Source organism: Juglans regia, chromosome 6, assembly GCF_001411555.2.
Source record: "Juglans regia cultivar Chandler chromosome 6, Walnut 2.0, whole genome shotgun sequence".
Lineage (NCBI taxonomy): Eukaryota > Viridiplantae > Streptophyta > Magnoliopsida > Fagales > Juglandaceae > Juglans > Juglans regia.
Window position 1 is genome coordinate 1,005,958 of NC_049906.1, and position 20,410 is coordinate 1,026,367.

At 33.1% G+C, this 20,410-nt stretch overlaps 2 protein-coding genes across 2 annotated transcripts; one reads left to right on the forward strand and one right to left on the reverse strand.

The window, feature by feature from the left end:
• Positions 1 to 230: 230 nt before the first annotated feature.
• Positions 231 to 2,233, reverse strand: LOC118348750. The gene is made up of 4 exons (XM_035691071.1): positions 2,187 to 2,233; positions 1,993 to 2,073; positions 1,165 to 1,327; positions 231 to 653 (listed from the first exon to the last, which is right to left on the reverse strand). Exons 1-4 carry the CDS (start codon positions 2,231 to 2,233, stop codon positions 231 to 233), a joined length of 714 nt encoding a protein of 237 aa, XP_035546964.1.
• Positions 2,234 to 12,920: 10,687 nt separating this feature from the next.
• Positions 12,921 to 16,016, forward strand: LOC109008603 (laccase-14-like). Its single transcript, XM_018988767.2, has 7 exons — positions 12,921 to 13,084; positions 13,336 to 13,487; positions 13,900 to 14,144; positions 14,247 to 14,372; positions 14,530 to 15,118; positions 15,230 to 15,582; positions 15,682 to 16,016. The coding sequence occupies exons 1-7, from the start codon at positions 12,980 to 12,982 to the stop codon at positions 15,813 to 15,815; spliced, it is 1,704 nt and encodes a 567-aa protein (XP_018844312.1). The 5' UTR covers positions 12,921 to 12,979; the 3' UTR covers positions 15,816 to 16,016.
• The last annotated feature ends 4,394 nt before the right edge of the window (positions 16,017 to 20,410 follow it).

Here is a 20,410-nt window from a genome sequence, read left to right on the forward strand (position 1 = left end):
GTATAGTAAAGTATAAACTTAGATATATAGTATTATATACTTTCATATATATTAGTAAAGTATTATAATATATTACTATTTTTTTTTTGAATGGAAAATATGAACTTCATTAACTTAAAGAATTAGCAGAAACCTGCATACAGTCTAGTTGAATAATTAACTCAACAGGGTTTGGTTCTAACTCTAAAGAACTCTTAGCAAGATTATGAGCAAATTCATTGCCACATCTTTTAACAAAAAACAACTCTCCAATTACCAAGATTTGAAAGTTGAGCCTTGGTATCACTAAGTATCATTCCAACTCCATCAACTCTATCCTTTTGCTGCTGAAGACCAAGAACAACTTGTCGTGAATCACCTTCCAAGATAACTAATCTCAGCCCCATTTCAAGTGCCAAACTAGTAGCAAAAAAGGCTTCCTGTGATTCTGCCAGCAGATGATCAAATAAACTAGGCCTTGAAAACTTCTTAGTAGCAAGAACCCGACCCTCATGGTCCCTAGCAACAATACCATACCCTGCTCTTCCCTTAGACTCAGATAAGGCAGCATCCCAATTAATCTTGACTTGACCAAAAGGAGGTGGAGCCCAACTCATATTATGTGATGTTGACACACTAGATGTAGCTTTAGAACCAAGCTGGACATCTTGAAACTAAGCAAGCAGTTCCCTAGCCTTATTAGTAAGAGCAGAAGGATGATCAAAAGATTCCTAAAAAATGAATTGATTTCTTCTTTATCATATACTCCTGGCTGTAACTGCAAAAAGACCCATATCTTCCTGGTCACATATTGAAATCAGCCTCTTAACCAACTTTCTGAAGCTACCTGTTTTGATAGAACTTTTGTTAATCACTCTTGGCCCTTGACTCCACATATCCATGGCAGAAGCACAACTCCACAAAGCATGAGACACTGTTACTTCTTCCCTTAGGCAGATGTGGCATAAAGGTCATGAGTCAATAACCTTTTTCTTGAAGAGATTTAAATTTGTTGGCAAGGATTCGAGGCATGCTCTCCATAGAAAAACGTTTGTAGCATTGGGAATCCTGAACTTCCAGCATGAGGTCCACTCTAATTGCAGATATGTCCCAGCACAGGTCTAACCTTTATTCATGTTAACATTCTCCTTTTGCAGTGTTTTGCAGATGATAAGCACTCCTTACTGAAAAAGATCCATCTTTGGTACCCAGCCATATCAATCTATCTCTAGAGCCAACTACGCTGATAGGGATTTTGTGTGCAACAACAGCTTCATCTTCCTTAAACATAGCAGCCACCAACTCCTTCTTCCATTGCTTGCCTTCAGCATCTATGAGATCTGCAACCCTTGCAGATTATGGTAGACAGGTTACGGGTGACTGAACCTTATAGCTGGTAGGAGTAGGTAACCACCTATCCTTCTAGATTAAAGTATCTGCTCCATTACCAAACTTCCAAAAAGATCCTCTCTCAACTAAATGCCTAGCAGCACAGATATTCCTCCACATAAAAGAAGGCCTCGAGCCCATCTTAGCATGAAGGAAATCAGTTGAAAGAAAACACTTTCTCTTCAAAACCTATGAAGCCATAGAATTAGGATGTTGTAGGATCCTCCATTCTTATTTAACCAATAAAGCCAAGTTAAAACTTTCCAATTCTCTAAATCCTAATCCTCCAACAGCATTAGCTTTCCCCATTTGTTGCCATGAAACCCGGTGAACTTTATTCTCCTGTTGTTGCTGACCCCACCAAAATTTGTGCATGACCCTGTTAAGCTCTCTAGGAAGGTCTTTAGGCAATTTATAAACCCTCATACAATATTGTAACATACTAGTCATGGATTTAGAGTATATTGGTAAATCTTCTAGCAAATTTTATATTTATTTATTTTAATAATTTTTATTATAGTTTTGTTGAAATTACTAGAGTTTTTGTTTTATCATTATTTCTAATAATTATTACTAGATTTTAGAGTTTTGGTTGAATTTAAATTTTGTTCTTCCTATCCTCACCCGTAAGCTTCATCCCTATCTTTCAAATTTGTAATCCTAACCTCATACTCATTCTCATCCCTAAATTGGAAAATCCGAGTCCTAATAGGAGACCAATTCACATTAGAAAATCCTACCATATATCCTTCCCATCGTCTATAAAATCTCACAAAAAATCTCTATTTTTAAACACACGAAAATTTGAGGAAACTCACTTGTGCATAAGCCTTTTACTCTGTCTAGCAGCCACTGCAGCTTCCATCCCAGCAATCAGCAACCACCGTAGCAAACCACCCTCTCCTCGGTCACAGAAGCCGCCGACCAGCGCTGCCCCATCGAGCCCACTCCCTTCCGATAAGCCCACCGCCGTCGTCCACCAGTTCTCTCTCTTTCTCTCTTTTGTTTCGACATAACAAGATCTTAATCTCTCTCTCTCTCTCTCTCTCTCTCTCTCTCTCTCTCTCTCTCTCTTTTCTCATGGCGTCACACCACCTTGCTCAAGAACCCAGCCACGTCGCCAGCCATTTCCAGTCATGTCGTCGACCACTTCCGACCGTTTAGAATCACCGAATCAGTCTCTCTCCTTCGGTGAGTTTCAGCCCTGTATCGCACACCATCCCTGAGCCCTTTGTTTCCTTTTCGCATGGCCTGTTTCTTTTTGTTTTGTTTTCGTGTGTTCTAAATCTCTAGATCCTTTGTTTCATAACGGGCCTTTGGGCCTTAAGCCCATTCGGCCAGTGCTTTTCCTAAGACAAAGTATGCTGACATCTCTAAGTTACATATAGAGATCGGTAGGAGATGGCTAACATACTTCATATAGAGATCGGTAGACACACTTCAGCAGTGATCGATACAATGCATATCGAGGTCCGAACTGCCATGTCTGAGTTGCGTACAAAGATTAAAGCTAGTATCTTTGAATTATGTACAAAAATTAATGCTAGCATCTCTAAGTTACGTACAGAGATTTATGCCATTACTGCGACTCAAGTTATGCTCAATTCTGGGCTGACACAGGAAGAGATCTAATTAGCTACAGTCGAGGATGTGTGCAGAGAGCTGAGATCATAGTAGTTTCTATCTTTTATTTATATTTTTCTTTATTTTTGGTATCGACAATATCGGATGTTTTGTAAATTTGATTCAATTATGAATTAAATCCTTTTTGTCTTTTTTGGATTAATTATTGATTTATATTATGTGGTTTATAAATGATAAGTAAAATAAGATAATTAGTTTAACAAGAATAAATTAAAATTAAAATTAAAAAAATAATAAAAATAAAATAATAAAAAATAATTTTAAAATATGTAAAGGAGCATTCATCTAACCACCGTGTGAACACTTTATTTTAGATTCAAACAGTTATTAACTTACGATTCGAACGGTATAGGAAAATGTTCAAATGGTAAGTCAATGTCCCACCAAAATGTATTGACTTAGCCCGCCAATTTACTGTTCTATCATAAATAATATATGTTCGAACATTATTTAACCTTAGAGTTTGAATGTTAAGTCAATGTCTTGCTAAAGATTTTTACTAAACACGCCAAATTATCGTTTGACCGTATATAATTTCTGTTCGAATGTTTATGTTATTTCGTTCGAGCGGTTATCTTATTAGGTACAAAATGTTTTGTCCCTACATCTAATTTTTTAGAATGATTTTCAATTCATTCTAAAGAAAAATCGTCTCAATATCTCTTTTTTGTTGTAATGATAAATGAGTTGAATTGATCTAAAATGTTTTAATTTAAATGGGTTGAATGATCATAAACGATTAATAGGACTTAATTAACACAATATATACCATATCAAATTGTTTTTTTTTTTAAAATCAAACATGTCTTATTGATAACCCATTTATAACAAGAAATGAATACAAGAGGGACTAGCCTCCATTTTTTTTTTTTTAAGGGACTAGCCTCCATATGAACAATCTCATCAAAAATATGTAAGGCATTTTTTGTCAAATAGAAGTGTTATTTGAAAGCCTTTACACCACATACCATCTACGTGTCATACTTTGATTTGTAAGATTTAAATTTTAAAATTTATCTTCCAAATCAAATTAGGACACGTGGATGGTGTAAATGTGTTCAAATAGAATTATTCTTTTGTCAAAGGATAATGCTAGGGTGCACCCCACAAATATGCACACTAGTGTAAATGAGTTTATTTTTTTTTTAAACATCCTTAATCATTAAGAAAAAAATAAAATATAAATATAAATTCAATAATATTCGCTTCCTTAACCATTAAGAAAAAAAAATAAAAAAATAAAAATATCACTACAACAAATTGTGTTTTTTGAGATAAAAAATTTTGTCTAAAAAAACACAATTTTCTTCCCAAATTAGATTTGGAGATGAAAAAATTACGTCTCAAAAATTTTTTGGATGAAAATCAAATTTCTTCTCAAAAAATCATTTTTAGAGATGAAATTGGGCGGATTTAGTCAAAATCGTTCGAACGGATAATTTGTTTTGAGACGACCCGATTTCGTCTCAATATATTGTTCGAATGAAATATTTATCCATCTGAACAGAGATGTCCATTCGAATAATATGAAATATTCATTTGAACTAATATCCATATTTGATTATGTTCGAATTAACTAAGTGTTCAAAAAGATTTTATGCGTTCGAACTAATAAATTTTTCAAACGACTTGTGTTCGAACAAAACTTATGTTTGTTCGAACAGAAATTTTATTTTTGGAAATTATATCCGTTCGAACGGGGTTTTGCACATAAATGTTGTTCAAATAAATAATTTATTTTCAAACGTCCGTATATCTCGTTTGTCGTTTGAATGTGTTAGTTTTTATTCGAATGGGTCTGTTTTGGTTCGAATGTGTTAATGGTAATTTACCGTTCGAACTGTATTAATCTTGCATATCACAATTTAATTAAAAATAACATACTAATATTACACATTGTAATTCAAACATCAGTTGTCCAAAGTAGTGCAAACTTCATAATATAAATGCAATTAAAGAAAAGATAAATTTGAAGACTATGGTGGTGGCATAGAGTTTTGGGACATCATTGATTGGAATTGTTCAAACATTTTTTGGTTATTCAACTGCATCCTCTTTTCTAATCTTGCCTCCAAATCCGCTGTTTGATCTAATCGGGTCAGTAACTCTTTTTTCTCGAACTTCAATCATTCTATCTCAAGTGCTGCTTCCTCCAATTCCTTAGTCTTGTCGTCATTTGATTTGGCTCGAGAATAGGATGATGATGATGAGGAGGATGGTTTTACGAACGTCATAAATCCCTCAAATATCCAAAATGTGATCCAAGAACTTGAGAAATGATTTGAGCATCGTTGACAGATGGTGCATCAGATGGATCCGCATCAGTTTCCTTAAGAGATATCATCTTGTCCTACAAAAACAAAAACATTAAAATTAATATAAGTAACAAAAATATTATGTGATAATGAAATTAAAAAAACTTAAACTTACATAATTTGCCTCTGCTTCGGGACTGGCCCAAACACCGTCATGATTTTTATGTGTTTTAGCATACAATTGGGTCAAATCATAGTCATATTGGAAAAATTACAAAAAGGACTTGTGATTGTAGAAAAGTTATATTGAGAAAATACTTAGCTTTAAAAACCTTAAACAACAATGAATCATAATTATGTAGTAATCTCTAGTCTTGTTTAGCAAGCAAGGACAATATGAAAATCTTTAAATTACAAAAACTCATGATCGCACCATCCAATTTGGATTCACACATTTGATTCCAACTAACTTAATGAACTTCATGCTTAGGCCCACGCCAAAATCTAGCGAACATACTTTCTAATTTTCTGCAAAAAGACTTTGGTAGTTGAAAATAACTCATAGTTTATGTAGGTAATGCTTGAACTACTGACTTAATGAGAATTTCTTGACCAGCTTGTGATAGAAGTTTTTCCTTCCATCTTTGTAATTTATTTTATACTCTTGATTTTAGATCTTGGAAAATAGTTTAACGAAAATGCCCAAAAAAGGATGATAACCCTAGTATGGTGTTGAATGGACTGTTGATTCTAACGTGCCCTAATAGCAGTCACCTCTTCCTCGATCCCCGACAATTTTACTAATTCTTAACTCTATTTTCTACAAATTTACCTGCTGGCCAGATGTAGTTGCAAAAATATTGATTAAGTGTTGTAGTGCAGAATCTCTACCATATTAGCTCTACAAACAACAAACTATCATCAGCAAAAAAAAAAAGTGAGTAATTTTTGGAACACCATGACGTACTCTTACATCCCTTATCAACCGTTGGTTCTCAGCTTCTTGAATGAGATAGGATAGCTCATCAGCACATAAAACAAACAAATACGAAGATAACATATCACCTTGTTGGATATCCCGACAAGAAAAAACACATGATGTAGGCACACCATTAAGGAGTATATGATAAGATACCAAAGATAGACATGAGAGATCAATCAATGAAACCCAGCTAGAATGAAAACCCAACCAAAGCATCACGTTTTCAAGAAACTTTCATTCCATCATATCATAAGTTTTAATCATATCAAGTTTAAAAAGACATGCATGACACCTATTTTACCCGACCCCTCCTTTTAGGAATGGAATGGACAGCCTCTTAATCGAGAAGAATATTATCCGTAATATGTTGCCCGAGGAGAAAAGTAGGTTGATTAGGGGAAATAACTTGGGGCGAAATAATTTTCAGCCTATTAGCAATTATCTTCCTCATTATTATTTGTAAACCACATTACAAAATCTTTTGTCTAATAGTAGCAGCCACAAAGAAATGTCGTCGGCAATCTAATTCAGATATTAACTATGTACGTACGTACGTACAAATGCATGTGGAATTAAGGCATTAATTTGCAGGAAATTAAGGTACATGCATAGTTCCAGCATCTTTTGATTTTCTCGTTTGAACTAAGGTTCCATATATAAATTCTTTTGTTTAAGATATATTAGTGGCGATCGTTGCTGGCGTTAACGTAAAATTAATTCGTGTAATAATATATTATGTGTCATTTTCATCGCTATTTTATTTTGCTCCAACTCATGATCATTTTCCTTACTTTTCCATAAAATAGTTAGCGATGAGGACAAAGAATATCAATTCGCCGCAACAAAACCGCGTTACCACTAATTCTCCATTAACTGCGATAAAGATACAGATAATCAAATGTCAGATTGAGGTGATTTTTTTTTATTATAAAAACTACTGATAACTTTGACCTTAGGTACCGGCCGGTGTCGATCCGATAGAGTAAATACTCTATTATATTATATATATATATATATTTATATGAGCGGTGTAGCACTGGTCAAAGTGACCGTCAGTTTAAATTAATTTTTTTTTTATTTTTTATGATTTTTTATTTATATATTTTTTTATCATTTTAAAATATTTTTAAAAAATATAAAATAAATATCAATATATTAATAGTTATTTTCTTACCCATTAAGAAAAATGGTTATAAAAAAAAACCCCGCCCACTTATATATTACGGCGCGCGGGGTTATTTTTGGTTATTTATTGTTAAATAAACCTATCTAAAAATAAATAAAAACACTTAACAGGAATCCGTGGTTCTAGTACTATTATCATTTCTTTTAACTTTATAATAACTAAGATGCATGCAGTAGTACATCGATCGATGGTTTTGTACTAAGAGATATCTTTTGTACTTCTGTTTTTGTACTGTAAAAACTCTGCTAAGCGCTATATATATATATATGAACCTCTTCTCTTGGACATGGGAAGTTTGCTTTTTGGTTTGGATTTCATTATAGGTTTCTTTAGATTGTTATTTATGTTTCTTGAGTTGGTGTTTTATTGGGTGACTTGATTGTTACCACAATTTTCTTCTACATAAACAAGAACCTAGCTAGCAAGCAAACCCTCAAACCTCCTTCGTTCTCTTATTTATATTAGCTCTTCATCTCAAAGTGCCTTAGATCTCCGGCCAACGTCTTCCGAGTTTTTTTAGTACTTCCGTGCGTGCCTTAAATCCGATGTTTTCCTCATCATGCCATATTGTAGAATAGAAAGCAGGTGGGAGGAGTAAAACATTTGGTTTACGTCGCGGGAGCGTTAAAGTCAACACGTCATGACCGAAGGTACATGACATGACATGCAGTGGATTAGTGCAATGTTTTCTGCACACGTTTTACCTCCGATCGATCCGAAGTTGAAGTACTTTATGATAATGTTTGCTGGCCAGCTAGCATGTGAATATTAATTAATATTGTCGTCTAAGCACTACGTACGCGTGATCGAAGACTAGGAATGGATCAACTATATATGCATGCACATGGTAGGTAGCTAGCTTTTGTTCTTCTTTTTTTTTTTCTTCTTATAATTTAAAGGGTACTCGATAACGCACATTGATTTCGTTACGTGTTTTTGAAATCTTTAATTATAAAAATAAAATACATGAATTAATTAATTACATGGTCCAAGCTGTCCAATATGGCCCACTGCTGATCAGCTTTGTTGAAATTTCATCTACTTTTCCATCTTTTCGATTCTCTGCATGCGATGATCATCACATGGTCTGGATGGGCTGAAAAATGGCTCAATTCTCTGAGATTCTTTCTTTGTTATAATAGTCAAATCTCCATAGCTGTCAATTATCCCAGATTAATTCAATCCTCTGAAAAAGTACTCAATAGAAAATAATTACTGATATATTTTTCTAAGTATTAATACATGATCGTCATATATCGCATGTTACCTTGGGCTAGCATGGGCAGTAGTATTAATAATGGAGCCAAGCAGCTCATCTTAATAATTTGTTTGCCAGGAATCTACCAAATCATGTCACACCGATCGAGTGATGCCAACCATTATTGTTATCATGGCAACTAATACCGCATTTATCTCTGTCCTTATCCGATCGATCAGTAGTGAAAGTTAATTTAATTTAATACACTCACATATGTATCTTGTAACAAAGACAATAGGAACCAACCAACATCAATAAATTTTAACCTACCCATTAATTATATATCTACCGAAAACAAGCTTGTTGGTACATATATATATATATATATATTAAGAAGAATGAAAACGTGACTGAATTAATTAGAGCCTGGTGACACTTTTGACGAGGTCTCTATCTTTTCAAATTTTAAATCATGCAGGCCGGTTCGACATCATGTTATGAGCTAGCGCTAGCTATATATGGGTGTTGGGAAGTATTGATCACAATCTAGTACTGGATGATGCATGTATTACAAGAAAATTGTTTATTTGTGACCATTTAATTTCAGTAAAATGATTATTTACAGTCAAAATAAGTCTGTTTTGGTCACAAATAACCTTTTCGCCGTAATTAAATAGCCACAAAAATTTATTTTTCTTGTAGTGATGATCAATAGCTTCGAATCCTAATTAATTATATTTTCAAAATTCAATGGTATGGATCTTTAAACTCAAATTATATTTATCATCTTATAAGTATTTGGTACGCGTAAATGCAACACTTTACGTTTTAACTTGAAAATAAAAATGCTGATGTGAAAATATCTCTACTATATATATGTAGATTAACAGAGGATGATACCAGCATTAATGTGCTTGCTTCTTCTCATCCATGGCGTTTGAAATTTGAATAAGCATGAGCTACGTACGGCCTCTTAGCATCTTGATTATTGCATGCAGTCACTCAAAAGAGGTATACACCTAACACCATTTACCAGATAGTACTGCCCGCGGCTCAATGCTGGTTAGCCATTAATTAGGCAGTTGCCTAAAGGCCCCCAAAAGCTAGCAAGGCTCCAAAACTTTTAAATGCCTTAATATAAATATATATATATATATATTTTAAAAAAGATCTAAAATAAGATAGATATTATAAATTTATTATAATGATGATGATAGATCAAAATCCACTTACCAACGAAATGAATATCCTACTGCCCATTTGATCATATATATTAAAAAGAGATCAAAAAGAAAAAGAAAAAGAAAAAGAAAGTAATTGCGCGCCGATCGATGTTGTTCATTTCTTTTGACTAGAAAATTAAACTAATTAAAAGATCATATATACCTGTGATCTTGGTCTTCAAATCTCGTCTCGCATAGCTAACACGCGGCCACATATATATTATAAAGCATTACTGTTAATAATGACATGACCCGGGTCTGTCAATATATATCAACATGATAGTTTTTTATTCTTTCTAAAGAGTGCACCTTAATTCATCATAATTAACTGGGAATTAATGAGGACTATAACATGATGATTATATGATCTTATGTCTCTTTTGCTTAAAGATTTACTTTTTGGGGAGTCATCAGCAAAAAATTAAAAGCAGAATATATATTAATTAATAGAATGAAAAAGCATGATATATATATATATATATATATATATATATATATACGCATCAAAGTTAAAATAAGAGTTAGTCTACAAACAGTCTTTATTTGAGGATTGTTTATATAAGTCCATTCAGTTATATTTAAATAAATTTAAAAATTATAATAATATTCTTTTTAAAATAATATTTTTCTCTTTTTTATCTTTATTTATTAATGAAATTATAAATGCAGCACTCCACTTAAGATTATAAATAAAATTTCTCTTAAAATAATGAGGGATTGGCAAGTGGACAATTCACGTGAGTACTGTTTTCTCGTTCTGCAAGTATTTTTAATCGAGCTAAGTAATTAAAGATTAATCTATCTATAAACGTCATTTAATTAATCTATGCGTAACATCATCGCTATGGTCGACGGACCAATACTCTACGAAAGACATTAATAATTAATGGCACAACAATTTTATAATCAAGTATTATCAAGTCACGTGCCAAACGAGGATCAAAATAATCCCATATCAAATCGTACGCTCAACTCGGTAAACTAAGGAATCTTTTGAGAGTGAGATGAGATGATAATTTTATAAATAATAATAAGATAGTTTGTGAATAGTAGTGAGATATATAATTTAAATTGAGTATTTTTTAGGTTTTAGGAAATGAAAGAAAAAAAGTTAAATAAAAATGATTATAAAGTTAAAATATTGTTAGAATATAGTTTTATAATATTATTTTTATTTAGAAATTTGAAAAAGTTGATTTTTTTTTTTTTAAGTATGAAAAGAAGTAATGACCGACATACCAACTACACCAGCTTAAGGTCTCGTTTGGTTTAGCAGTACTATAGATAAGATGAAATGAGAATACCGTCTCGTTAAAAACAGGTTAAATAGACAGGTTAAACATTAGGCCGAAAAGAACCGTCGAAATTAAAATTAATCGTTTGATCTTATTCATTTAATATGAAGAGTCACCGACACATATATGTATGTATTCAATATTCCAACCATTAAAGAGGTGATCTAAAACCGCTATTTTTGGTCATTTTTTATGTTATCTAAAATTAGGCCAATTTCACCTAGCTATATATTTAGTGTAAATTATGAGCAATTTGCAGTATTTATTCAGATAAAAACAAATTTTTATTTTATTCTAGTTAGCTTGCAATTAGTAAAAAAAATCTATCGTTGATCCAGCGTTAAAACTATATTTTGATTCTAGTGCTAATTAATAAAACAAGGATAGCGAGGCCAGTTTGGTGCCTTAGATGAGATATAAAATTTTCATTTGATTTGATTTCATCTCATCCTATCTTATTTACAAACATAATTCAAATACAAAATTTTTAAACTAATCATTACAATTTTTTTAAACTTTTAAATAAAAAATAAAAAACAATTATACTTTTTTCAAATCTTCAAACAAAAATAATATTATAAAACTATATTATTACAATATTTTAACTTTATAATATTTTTATTCAACTTTTTCTCTTTCCTTTCAGAAAACCCAAAAAATACTTAATTCAAATTATCTCACCACTACTATTCACAAAATTCTCATCTCATTTTATTTCATCCCATCTTTTTTACAAATATAATTCAAATACAAAATTTTTCAATTAAACTAATCAATATTATAACTTTTTCAAACTACTCATTGTAATTTTTTCAAATTTTCATCTCAAAATCTTCATACCATCTCATCACCTTCTCAGAGCATTCTCATTGGATTAGCTAAAAGCTAAATCCAATGAGAATTTAGCTATTAGGTGGATAAATTGCTCACATTGAATTAGCTAGCTACAGTAATATCCAAACTAATTTTCAAATTTAGAAGACACTATTCAATAATCAAATTCTTTTTATATTATTTCTTTCTCTTTCATTTTAATATTAATTATTTCTCTCTCCATTTTAAATGACAATTGAAAAAATATAATTAGAATACAATTACAAATTAATATATAATATTATAAATAGTAAAATATGAAAAAATAAAATAAATTCATAATTAAAAAAATTAAAAAATTTTCAAAATTATTAATTACTCATTACTATATAATGAATAAATAGATAATTCAATTTGGAGATTTGATGTGAATAGTTAAAATTAAATTCATCTTATATTATTTTATTGTCATATAATGAAAAAATGGCTATTCCAATGTAGAAATTTATATAAATGGAATAGCTAAAAGTTAAATTCATCTTACATTCATAAAAAATGTACTTTAATTTAACTATTCCAATGAGAGTGCTCTCAAACATCACTAAAAAAAAATAATTTCAAACTAATCATTACAATTTTCTAAACTTAAAAAAAAATAAAAAAAACAATTCAATATTTTCAACTCTACAAATAAAAATAATATTAATAAATTATATTTCAATAATATTTTAATTTTATAATATTTTTTATTCAACTTTTTTAAACCCATTTTCTAAAATCACATCAAACAAACTATTTAGCGTACTACGTACTATTTATAAAAGTATTATCTCATCTCACTCCTGCATTAAAAATTTCGGAGACATTTTGAATCCCTAATTTCAGGGGGATATATAGGTTTTTGACCACATTAACCCTAGTAGCTAGTTTTCTATAAATTGATTCTAAAGGCCAGCTGAAAGTCACAGATCGAAAGAGATTCAATATCGAAAAAGGATTTTCCTGTCTGGTGAGAATGGAAATAAACAAGATAAGTTTCATCCTAGGAATCCTGGGGTTTTTGTTTTTGAATGCGACGCCGCGTTGCACGGCTTACAACGTCCACCATTACAGCTTTATTGTAAGTGCATATATCATTCCCAATATGATTATATGTTTGTAGTTAAGTCGATCGATCTCGAACTTGGCACAGCTTTAACTGAACTACTTGCACGCAGCTTAATTACGAGAAATAATTAGTCATTGTCGATTTATTTAGTTTTCAATATTCTGCGCAGAGATGTTCATTTGGCAGAGGGCTTGGTCAAGAACTTCTTTTTTTCTAAATCTTTGCGTGAGTGTGTAATTAATACCATAGTCCACTGGTTGCAGCTGAGGGAGACGAATTTCACAAGACTGTGTACAACAAAGAGCATGTTCACTGTAAACGGTCAATGGCCTGGTCCGACCATTCATGTTCGTAAAGGCGACAGAGCATTTGTCAATGTTCACAATAATGGAGAATATGGAGTTACTATTCACTGGTAATGACTCTCTCTCTCTCTCTGATGATTGGGACGCGTTTGTGGGAAGGGCGGAGGAACACAAGTTCTTTTGTCCTCAAAAAGTTTATTCAACGTCTAGCAAAAAGCTCGTTATAGAGTCAATATGACCATTACATTCTTGCAAATTAATGATGGGAAGCTTCGACCACCTGCGCGCGTTTGTGGCATTCTGGCTTGGATACTAGTTGTGTAATTAAAGTTTCAAGTCATGGGGCTCGAGAGCAGCTGATAAAGTTTCAAAATGATGTGATGCTTCGGCTTTCATGGCGGTCATATATAATGTCATATTGGCGATGCAGAACGCTAGCTTTGACGTTGTCCAAAAATGAACTCCTTCTTATCCCAAGTCACTAGTACTAATGAAAAAATACTAATACTTTGTCTTTTCTAGGCACGGAGTGAAGCAACCAAGAAATCCATGGTCGGATGGTCCCGAGAACATCACACAGTGTCCCATTCAACCAGGAAAAAACTTCACATATGAGGTTATATTTTCAGACGAAGAAGGAACACTTTGGTGGCATGCTCATAGTGACTGGTCCAGGGCCACAATCCATGGTGCCATTGTCATCTTACCTAAACTTGGAACCAGTTATCCCTTTCCCAAACCCTACGCCGAACAAGTTCTTATACTCGGTACAATATAATTTACACCATTCCAGGTGATTTCACATAGTCCCATCGGAAAAGATCTAGTTTTTGTCTAATTAATTTCTTCCTTTTTTTTTTGTTCTGCAGCGGAATGGTTTAACGGAGATGTCAAGGAGATAATTGAGAATGCCACTGCAACCGGTGGTGATCCGGAAACATCAAATGCCTACGCCATCAATGGCCAACCAGGATTTCCAAATAATTGCTCTAATGGTACAAAAATATCCCTACTAATATTCATATATATTAGAATAAAATGCAAAACGTACGCTACAAAAACAATACTTGAATTAATTTTCTCGTTTAACTTGAATTTTTGGAAATTTTTATGTAATAGTACTGATGATATCTTGATGTACGTACGCTACAGAAACAACATATCGTTTGCCAGTCCGACGCGGCAAGACATATCTACTTCGTCTAGTAAATTCTGGGATGAATGAAGAAATGTTCTTTGGAATCGCAAAGCACAACCTCACAGTTGTTGCCCAAGATGGTGCATATATAAAACCCATAACCACCAGTTACATCATGATAACCCCAGGACAAACCATGGACATCTTGCTCACAGCAAACCAAGCTCCCAGTCACTATTACATGGCTGCTTCTCCTTTCTTTGACTCTAATGCTCCATATGACAGTTCCAATACTTCCGCGATTCTCCAGTATACCGGCACTTATACTCTTCCAGCCTCTATTCCATATCCGACTCTTCCTAATGCTACTGACAAGGCTGCTGCAGACAATTTCACAACTCGCATAAGGGCTTTGGCGAGTCCCAAGTACCCAATTGATGTCCCGAAAAAAATAGACACAAGAATTATTATAGCAGTTTCTGTAAACCAGATACTTTGCGCAAATGCATCGTGTAGTGGTCCAAATGGTAATAGGTTATCTGCAAGCTTAAACAATATAAGTTTCGTGACTCCAAAGATTGATGTATTGCAAGCATATTACAGGTACGTACATATATAGCCAGTGCTACACTAGACGCTTCTGTCTTTTTTTCACGCTTCATAGGGCGAGAAATGCAATCACTTTTAAATTTTATAACTCATTATTTTTTGCAGGAGTTTGCCGAAAGTGTTCACCAAGGATTTTCCCAACAAGCCACCCTATGAATTCAACTACACAGGAGATGTGGGTAATAACACAATATATCCAAGCCTAGGAACAAATGTAACGTTGATAAAGTACGGGGCTGCAGTAGAAATAGTGTTCCAAGGGACTAATGTTGGGAATGCGGAGAATCATCCGATGCATCTCCATGGTTTTAGCTTTTATTTGGTTGGGACGGGCTATGGCAATTACAACGCGACCACTTCCCCCAAAACATATAATTTGAAGGATCCACCGAAAGTTAACACCATTGGCGTTCCTAAGAATGGGTGGGCTACAATTAGATTCATTGCCGATAATCCTGGTATGTACCATCTCTTTCTCTCTCTTTCCCTCTGATTTTATAGATACATTATACATGAGTAGATGCAGGTTAATGACATGGTGATCACCTGATCTTCAGGGGTTTGGTTTATGCACTGCCATTTGGAACGGCATGCTTCTTGGGGTATGGACACTGTTCTGATTGTGAAGAATGGGCCGACCAAAGAAACAAGCATCCGACCACCCCCAGCTCATTTGCCTATTTGTTCTTAGTTTTCATGAGAAAGCTGCCCCACCCATCTTCAATGTCTACGGAATCAACGCGTGAAGTCTGATTTCAATAAGATCTAATACATTTGTCGTTTTGGAAAGACATTGAGTGGTCTTTTAATATTGCAAATAGTCGTTTCAGCCCTTCTGATTTGTAGTAATTCCTGTATAAAATAAATTTGGCAATCCTGCAGTAATTCCTGATCTTTGACTAAAGAAGCTATATTTAAAAAGCTTGCTTTCTTTTGGTAGCTGTCCATTAATATACAATGGACCGGCTTTATTAAAGAAACATGTAAACTAATTTCAAAGCTAGGAGAAAAAAAGAAGATCAAAGAAAGAGAAAGAAGGAAAGGACTCTCTGTCCACCGAATACACGTACATGATCACGATTGAAGTAACCTAATTTGTTCTTTTCCACCTCTAACTTGAAATTTTTATTCAAAGAATAACAATAGTGATTATTTATTATTTATTAAGGCGTGAGTACGTGATTTAAGGGTAGGTTTGAGGGGTGAGATGAGAATTTTGTGTTTTGTTTTGAAGTTTAAAATATTAAATTTTAATATTATTATTGTTTTGGGATTTGAAAAATGTGTATTGAGATTTGAAAAAATTGAATTGTTTATTATATTTTATATAGAGATTTGAAAAAAGTATAATAATGAGATGAGATGAGATAAAATAAAAATTTTATACCCCAAACCTACTCTTAAGCTTCCTGAAATTCAAATCTAAGCAACTTTTTTGTCCTTGGAGTCTGGAAAAGTTAATGGTGATCTTTGAGCGCCTGTAATTTCTCACGCACGTTTAAATTGAACTAAATTATTATTGCCGGAACGTCGTTCGAGAATATGGTCCTAATGATTTCGCTTTGGCTACCGTGCCCTGTTTAGTTTGTTCTCCAAGGTTTGCAAGGTGCTTTTGCACCCTTGAGTTGGAACTACTAGATATATATGTCAGGATGACGGCCTTGCATCGATCCCTTATGGGTCCTGAGGTATTTGGGGCATGCCAATTGCCATGAGCGCACGTTCTGTAAAGGCACCGTTCTTTATTAATGAATGAATTAACCTACTGATGATCCCCTGGGGAATAACAGATGAAGTACTTATTTATCATTAAAAAAATATTTTTATCAGAACAGTACGTAAGAGACAACTGCCGCCAAGACTCATGATTATATATATATCTTGCTGTCACGCATATTATATATCATGTGATGCATTCTAAGTAGTTTGCAAGTGCGTGTCGCATGTTCCTAACATTCTATACTAATAAAACAATTCTTTTTCCATCCATGGCCTGCTTCATAATGCGCATGGTGGAATTAGTTTTGAAATCAAGCTGGTATGGTCATCTGATTCATATAGTTTATATATATGCATGATTAGTGTGATTTTTGGGTATTTAAAAGTTGTCGGCTGTTTTTATATTGAAGATTCCTTACCGTTGAAGATCGAGATCGAAGAGCTAGGATAATGTAAAGTACTTTGTTTAAGCAGATCATCATAATTGATCTATTGATCATGAATTTAATGCAGAAAGTGATTACTTTAGGGAAAAATTAAGGCTCCATTTGGGTATAGAAATTTTCTTAATCCATCTCATATCATTTCATCTCATTTTTATAAATTTTTCTAAATTTTCATACAAAATATAATAAATAATTTAATTTTTTTAAATTTTTAAATAATAAAAATATTAAAAATTAATATTTTATTCAACTCATTTAAAACTATTTATCTCACTATCTTGACATGCGACATACAAAACTTGAAGCTGCTCCCCCTCCGAAAAAGAAAAAGGAACAAAAACTGCATGCATGGCGAACTATTAATTGCCCTAAATTTCTTCCTACAAAACATGAGAACTTGTTTAAGAGAAAGATATTGATCAGTTTTGAGTAGTTTCTGTTGGGATTAAGTGGATCGATCCTCGATGGCAGTTTGTATGCTGTCCCCCATTTTCTCATTTATGTCGAATATGTTCGCAGTTTAAGCTAATTAACTTCTGTCAAATTAAATACTTTCAGCATGACAAGAGGATTTGGCTCTCTCTTTTGTTGTTGCGTCGGGTATTTGGTATCGGATAATGATCAGTCATATATGTACGTGTGTTCACATGTGAGCAGTTTCATGGATGCCATGCATTATTGACGTACTTGGGGAAGGTGCCGCCAGTACAAGTTCAGAAGTCAGTGCCTGCCTCCCTGTAAGAAATTAATTCAATGATGTGGATCGGATAATTTTGAGAAAAAAAAAATGGGCTTTTTTTGTTTTTTGAGAAAAAGACAAAAAAAAAAAACTATTTCTATATATATATATATATATATATATATATATATTATATTGTCGGTACAATTATTGTTGCTGAATATCACGTACGCTATGAGATCAATGGTTCCACTCATCCCAAGCAAGAAGTTCTCTCTCCGGCCTGTCGCGAGTACTGCTGCAGCCACCAGCTCCCAACCATCACCTCTCAGTCATTTTCTTTTATAATTTTTCTCTATTTTTATTCCCAAATTGAAAGCCATATCGCCAGTACTATACATGTATCATGGTGTATGTACGCATCATGTCGCTATCATGACATGCATGGATCTGATCATGCTGTGTCGACATTAATCCAAACGACGTTGCCACATATATGATCTAGTACTAATTGTGTACATAATTTTGAAGCCTCATGATCTCGTAGAAACTGGTCCCCCTTCAGACATTGATTGTGTTGACCGTAGAGATAAGCCAAATCTAATACCCTTAATTAGGACGTTAGAATTATCCGTGCATCCATGCAAGGATCATCTCTTCAAAACATCATATTCGTGGAGATTTTCTGCCTTATCAGCATGCATATCCTACGTACAGCACTATCCTTCTCACTACAGCAAACAAGCTGGCTCCTTAGTTCTTGCTATTATTGCAGGTCATTCTTAAAGTATATATCTCTGAAATTGCTGATCCAAAAACCACCTTAATTAATTCTAAGGTGGCCCTCCTTATGTCCTGTTGGCCTGAATTTGACTGGACTGAATTTCAACCTCTCTCTCTCTCTCTCTCTCTCTCTCTCTCTCTCTCTCTCTATATATATATATATATATAATTAAGGGAATTTTATGTGGTTTTGGAAAGAACTCATACCTAGAAAATTAATTGATCACTTGATGATCCGGAAGACCAAATGTGACGTGAAAAAAATTATAATATTGATAGAATCTTAATTACTATATATTGTAAATAAGACAAGAAGTACTCATTGCATGGTCCTTAGACATCTTAATTAGTTCGTATAACAAGTAATCTTTGTACTGGACCAGCTAGCTCATGAGATCCAACCCACTTTGGTGGGTGTGTTTTAAATTATAAGAACAGGATCACTTGTCAATAGATATTAAAAAAACCATTTGAACGCTATTCTACATACAATATAAACAGACAAGAATCGGGTTTGTTATTAAAACTTTCAACATTTTGTGGTAGGTACTGATATTTTATTTTATTTATGGATTTCAGTGGGCTTGATTTTATTGTGATTAAATGAAGGCTTTTACTCCTTGGACTTGCGAATTAGTACTTGGGCCGAGAAGGATTAATTTTTCGTTATCGGGATGTGTATTTTCATTGAAATCCATTAATATCAAATATTATTTTGTCATGCCTTAGCCTGAGGGTGCTCACGAGGAGATTTCAAATAATTTGCATTGATCAGTAAATAGTAGTGAGTTAAAATATTTGAATGAGTTTTGTGAGTTCATTGAGACGTATTTGAATGTATAATGTAGAAGATCTTTGTAATCTCCACTCTTTTATCCTTGAAAGCTTAGCTAGGAACTGCAAGAGCTTCCCAAAAAGATCCATTAGGACTGATCGAGCCGAGCCGAGCCGAGCCGATTTTTGACTTCCAATGCTCAGCTCGACTCAAAATACTCGAGTTCAAGCTTGAACATGAGCTCAAGATTATTATTTTTTTATTCTTTGTTCGATGTCGACTTGATAAATTAAACTCTCAACTCGAACTCGTTACACAAACAAGTTCTAGTCGAGTCGAGCTGAGCACGAGCTCGAATTATTTATTTTTTAATTTTTTGAATAAGATTTAATAATTAATAAATTAAACAAAGAAAAATAAAAGATCTAATTTATACAACTAACAAGAACCTCTATTGAATTATAAAATTTTAAAAAATTTATAAATAATTAATATCTAACTAGTTGATATTTATCGAAAATAAAAATATATTATATGCCTACATATATTACTACTACATACACTTAATATGATAGCATATATCTATTTCATATATGGTTCCTACATACTATTATATGAAATTATTAAATTTTATCGACTAATTATTATTATTATTTTTTTTATAAATACCAACTTCATTATTGAGATAAAAAAGATTAAAGACGTTTATCAAACCATAAGGTTTGAGAAAGGAAATCTGGAATACTATCCCACCGCATTTCAAGATCATCAACTCTTCAAGCATAACGAGCGAGCTCATGAGCAGCCCTACTGCCCTCTCTATAAACATGTTTAAAAGAAATACTCTCAAAGCAACTACAAAGTCTTTTAATTTTAATTTCAGA

Coding starts and splice junctions, on each gene's coding strand:
- LOC118348750 (XM_035691071.1), bottom strand. CDS start 2,233: ATGGAAGCTGCAGTGGCTGCTAGACAGAGTAAAAGGCTTATGCACAA. Junction 1,328..1,992: donor GATAGGGATGAAGCTTACGG/GTGAGGATAGGA, acceptor ATAATCTGCAAG/GGTTGCAGATCTCATAGATG. Junction 654..1,164: donor CCAAAGATGGATCTTTTTCA/GTAAGGAGTGCT, acceptor CTGCTTGCTTAG/TTTCAAGATGTCCAGCTTGG.
- LOC109008603 (XM_018988767.2), top strand. CDS start 12,980: ATGGAAATAAACAAGATAAGTTTCATCCTAGGAATCCTGGGGTTTTTG. Junction 13,085..13,335: donor TCCACCATTACAGCTTTATT/GTAAGTGCATAT, acceptor CACTGGTTGCAG/CTGAGGGAGACGAATTTCAC. Junction 14,373..14,529: donor TCCAAATAATTGCTCTAATG/GTACAAAAATAT, acceptor CGTACGCTACAG/AAACAACATATCGTTTGCCA.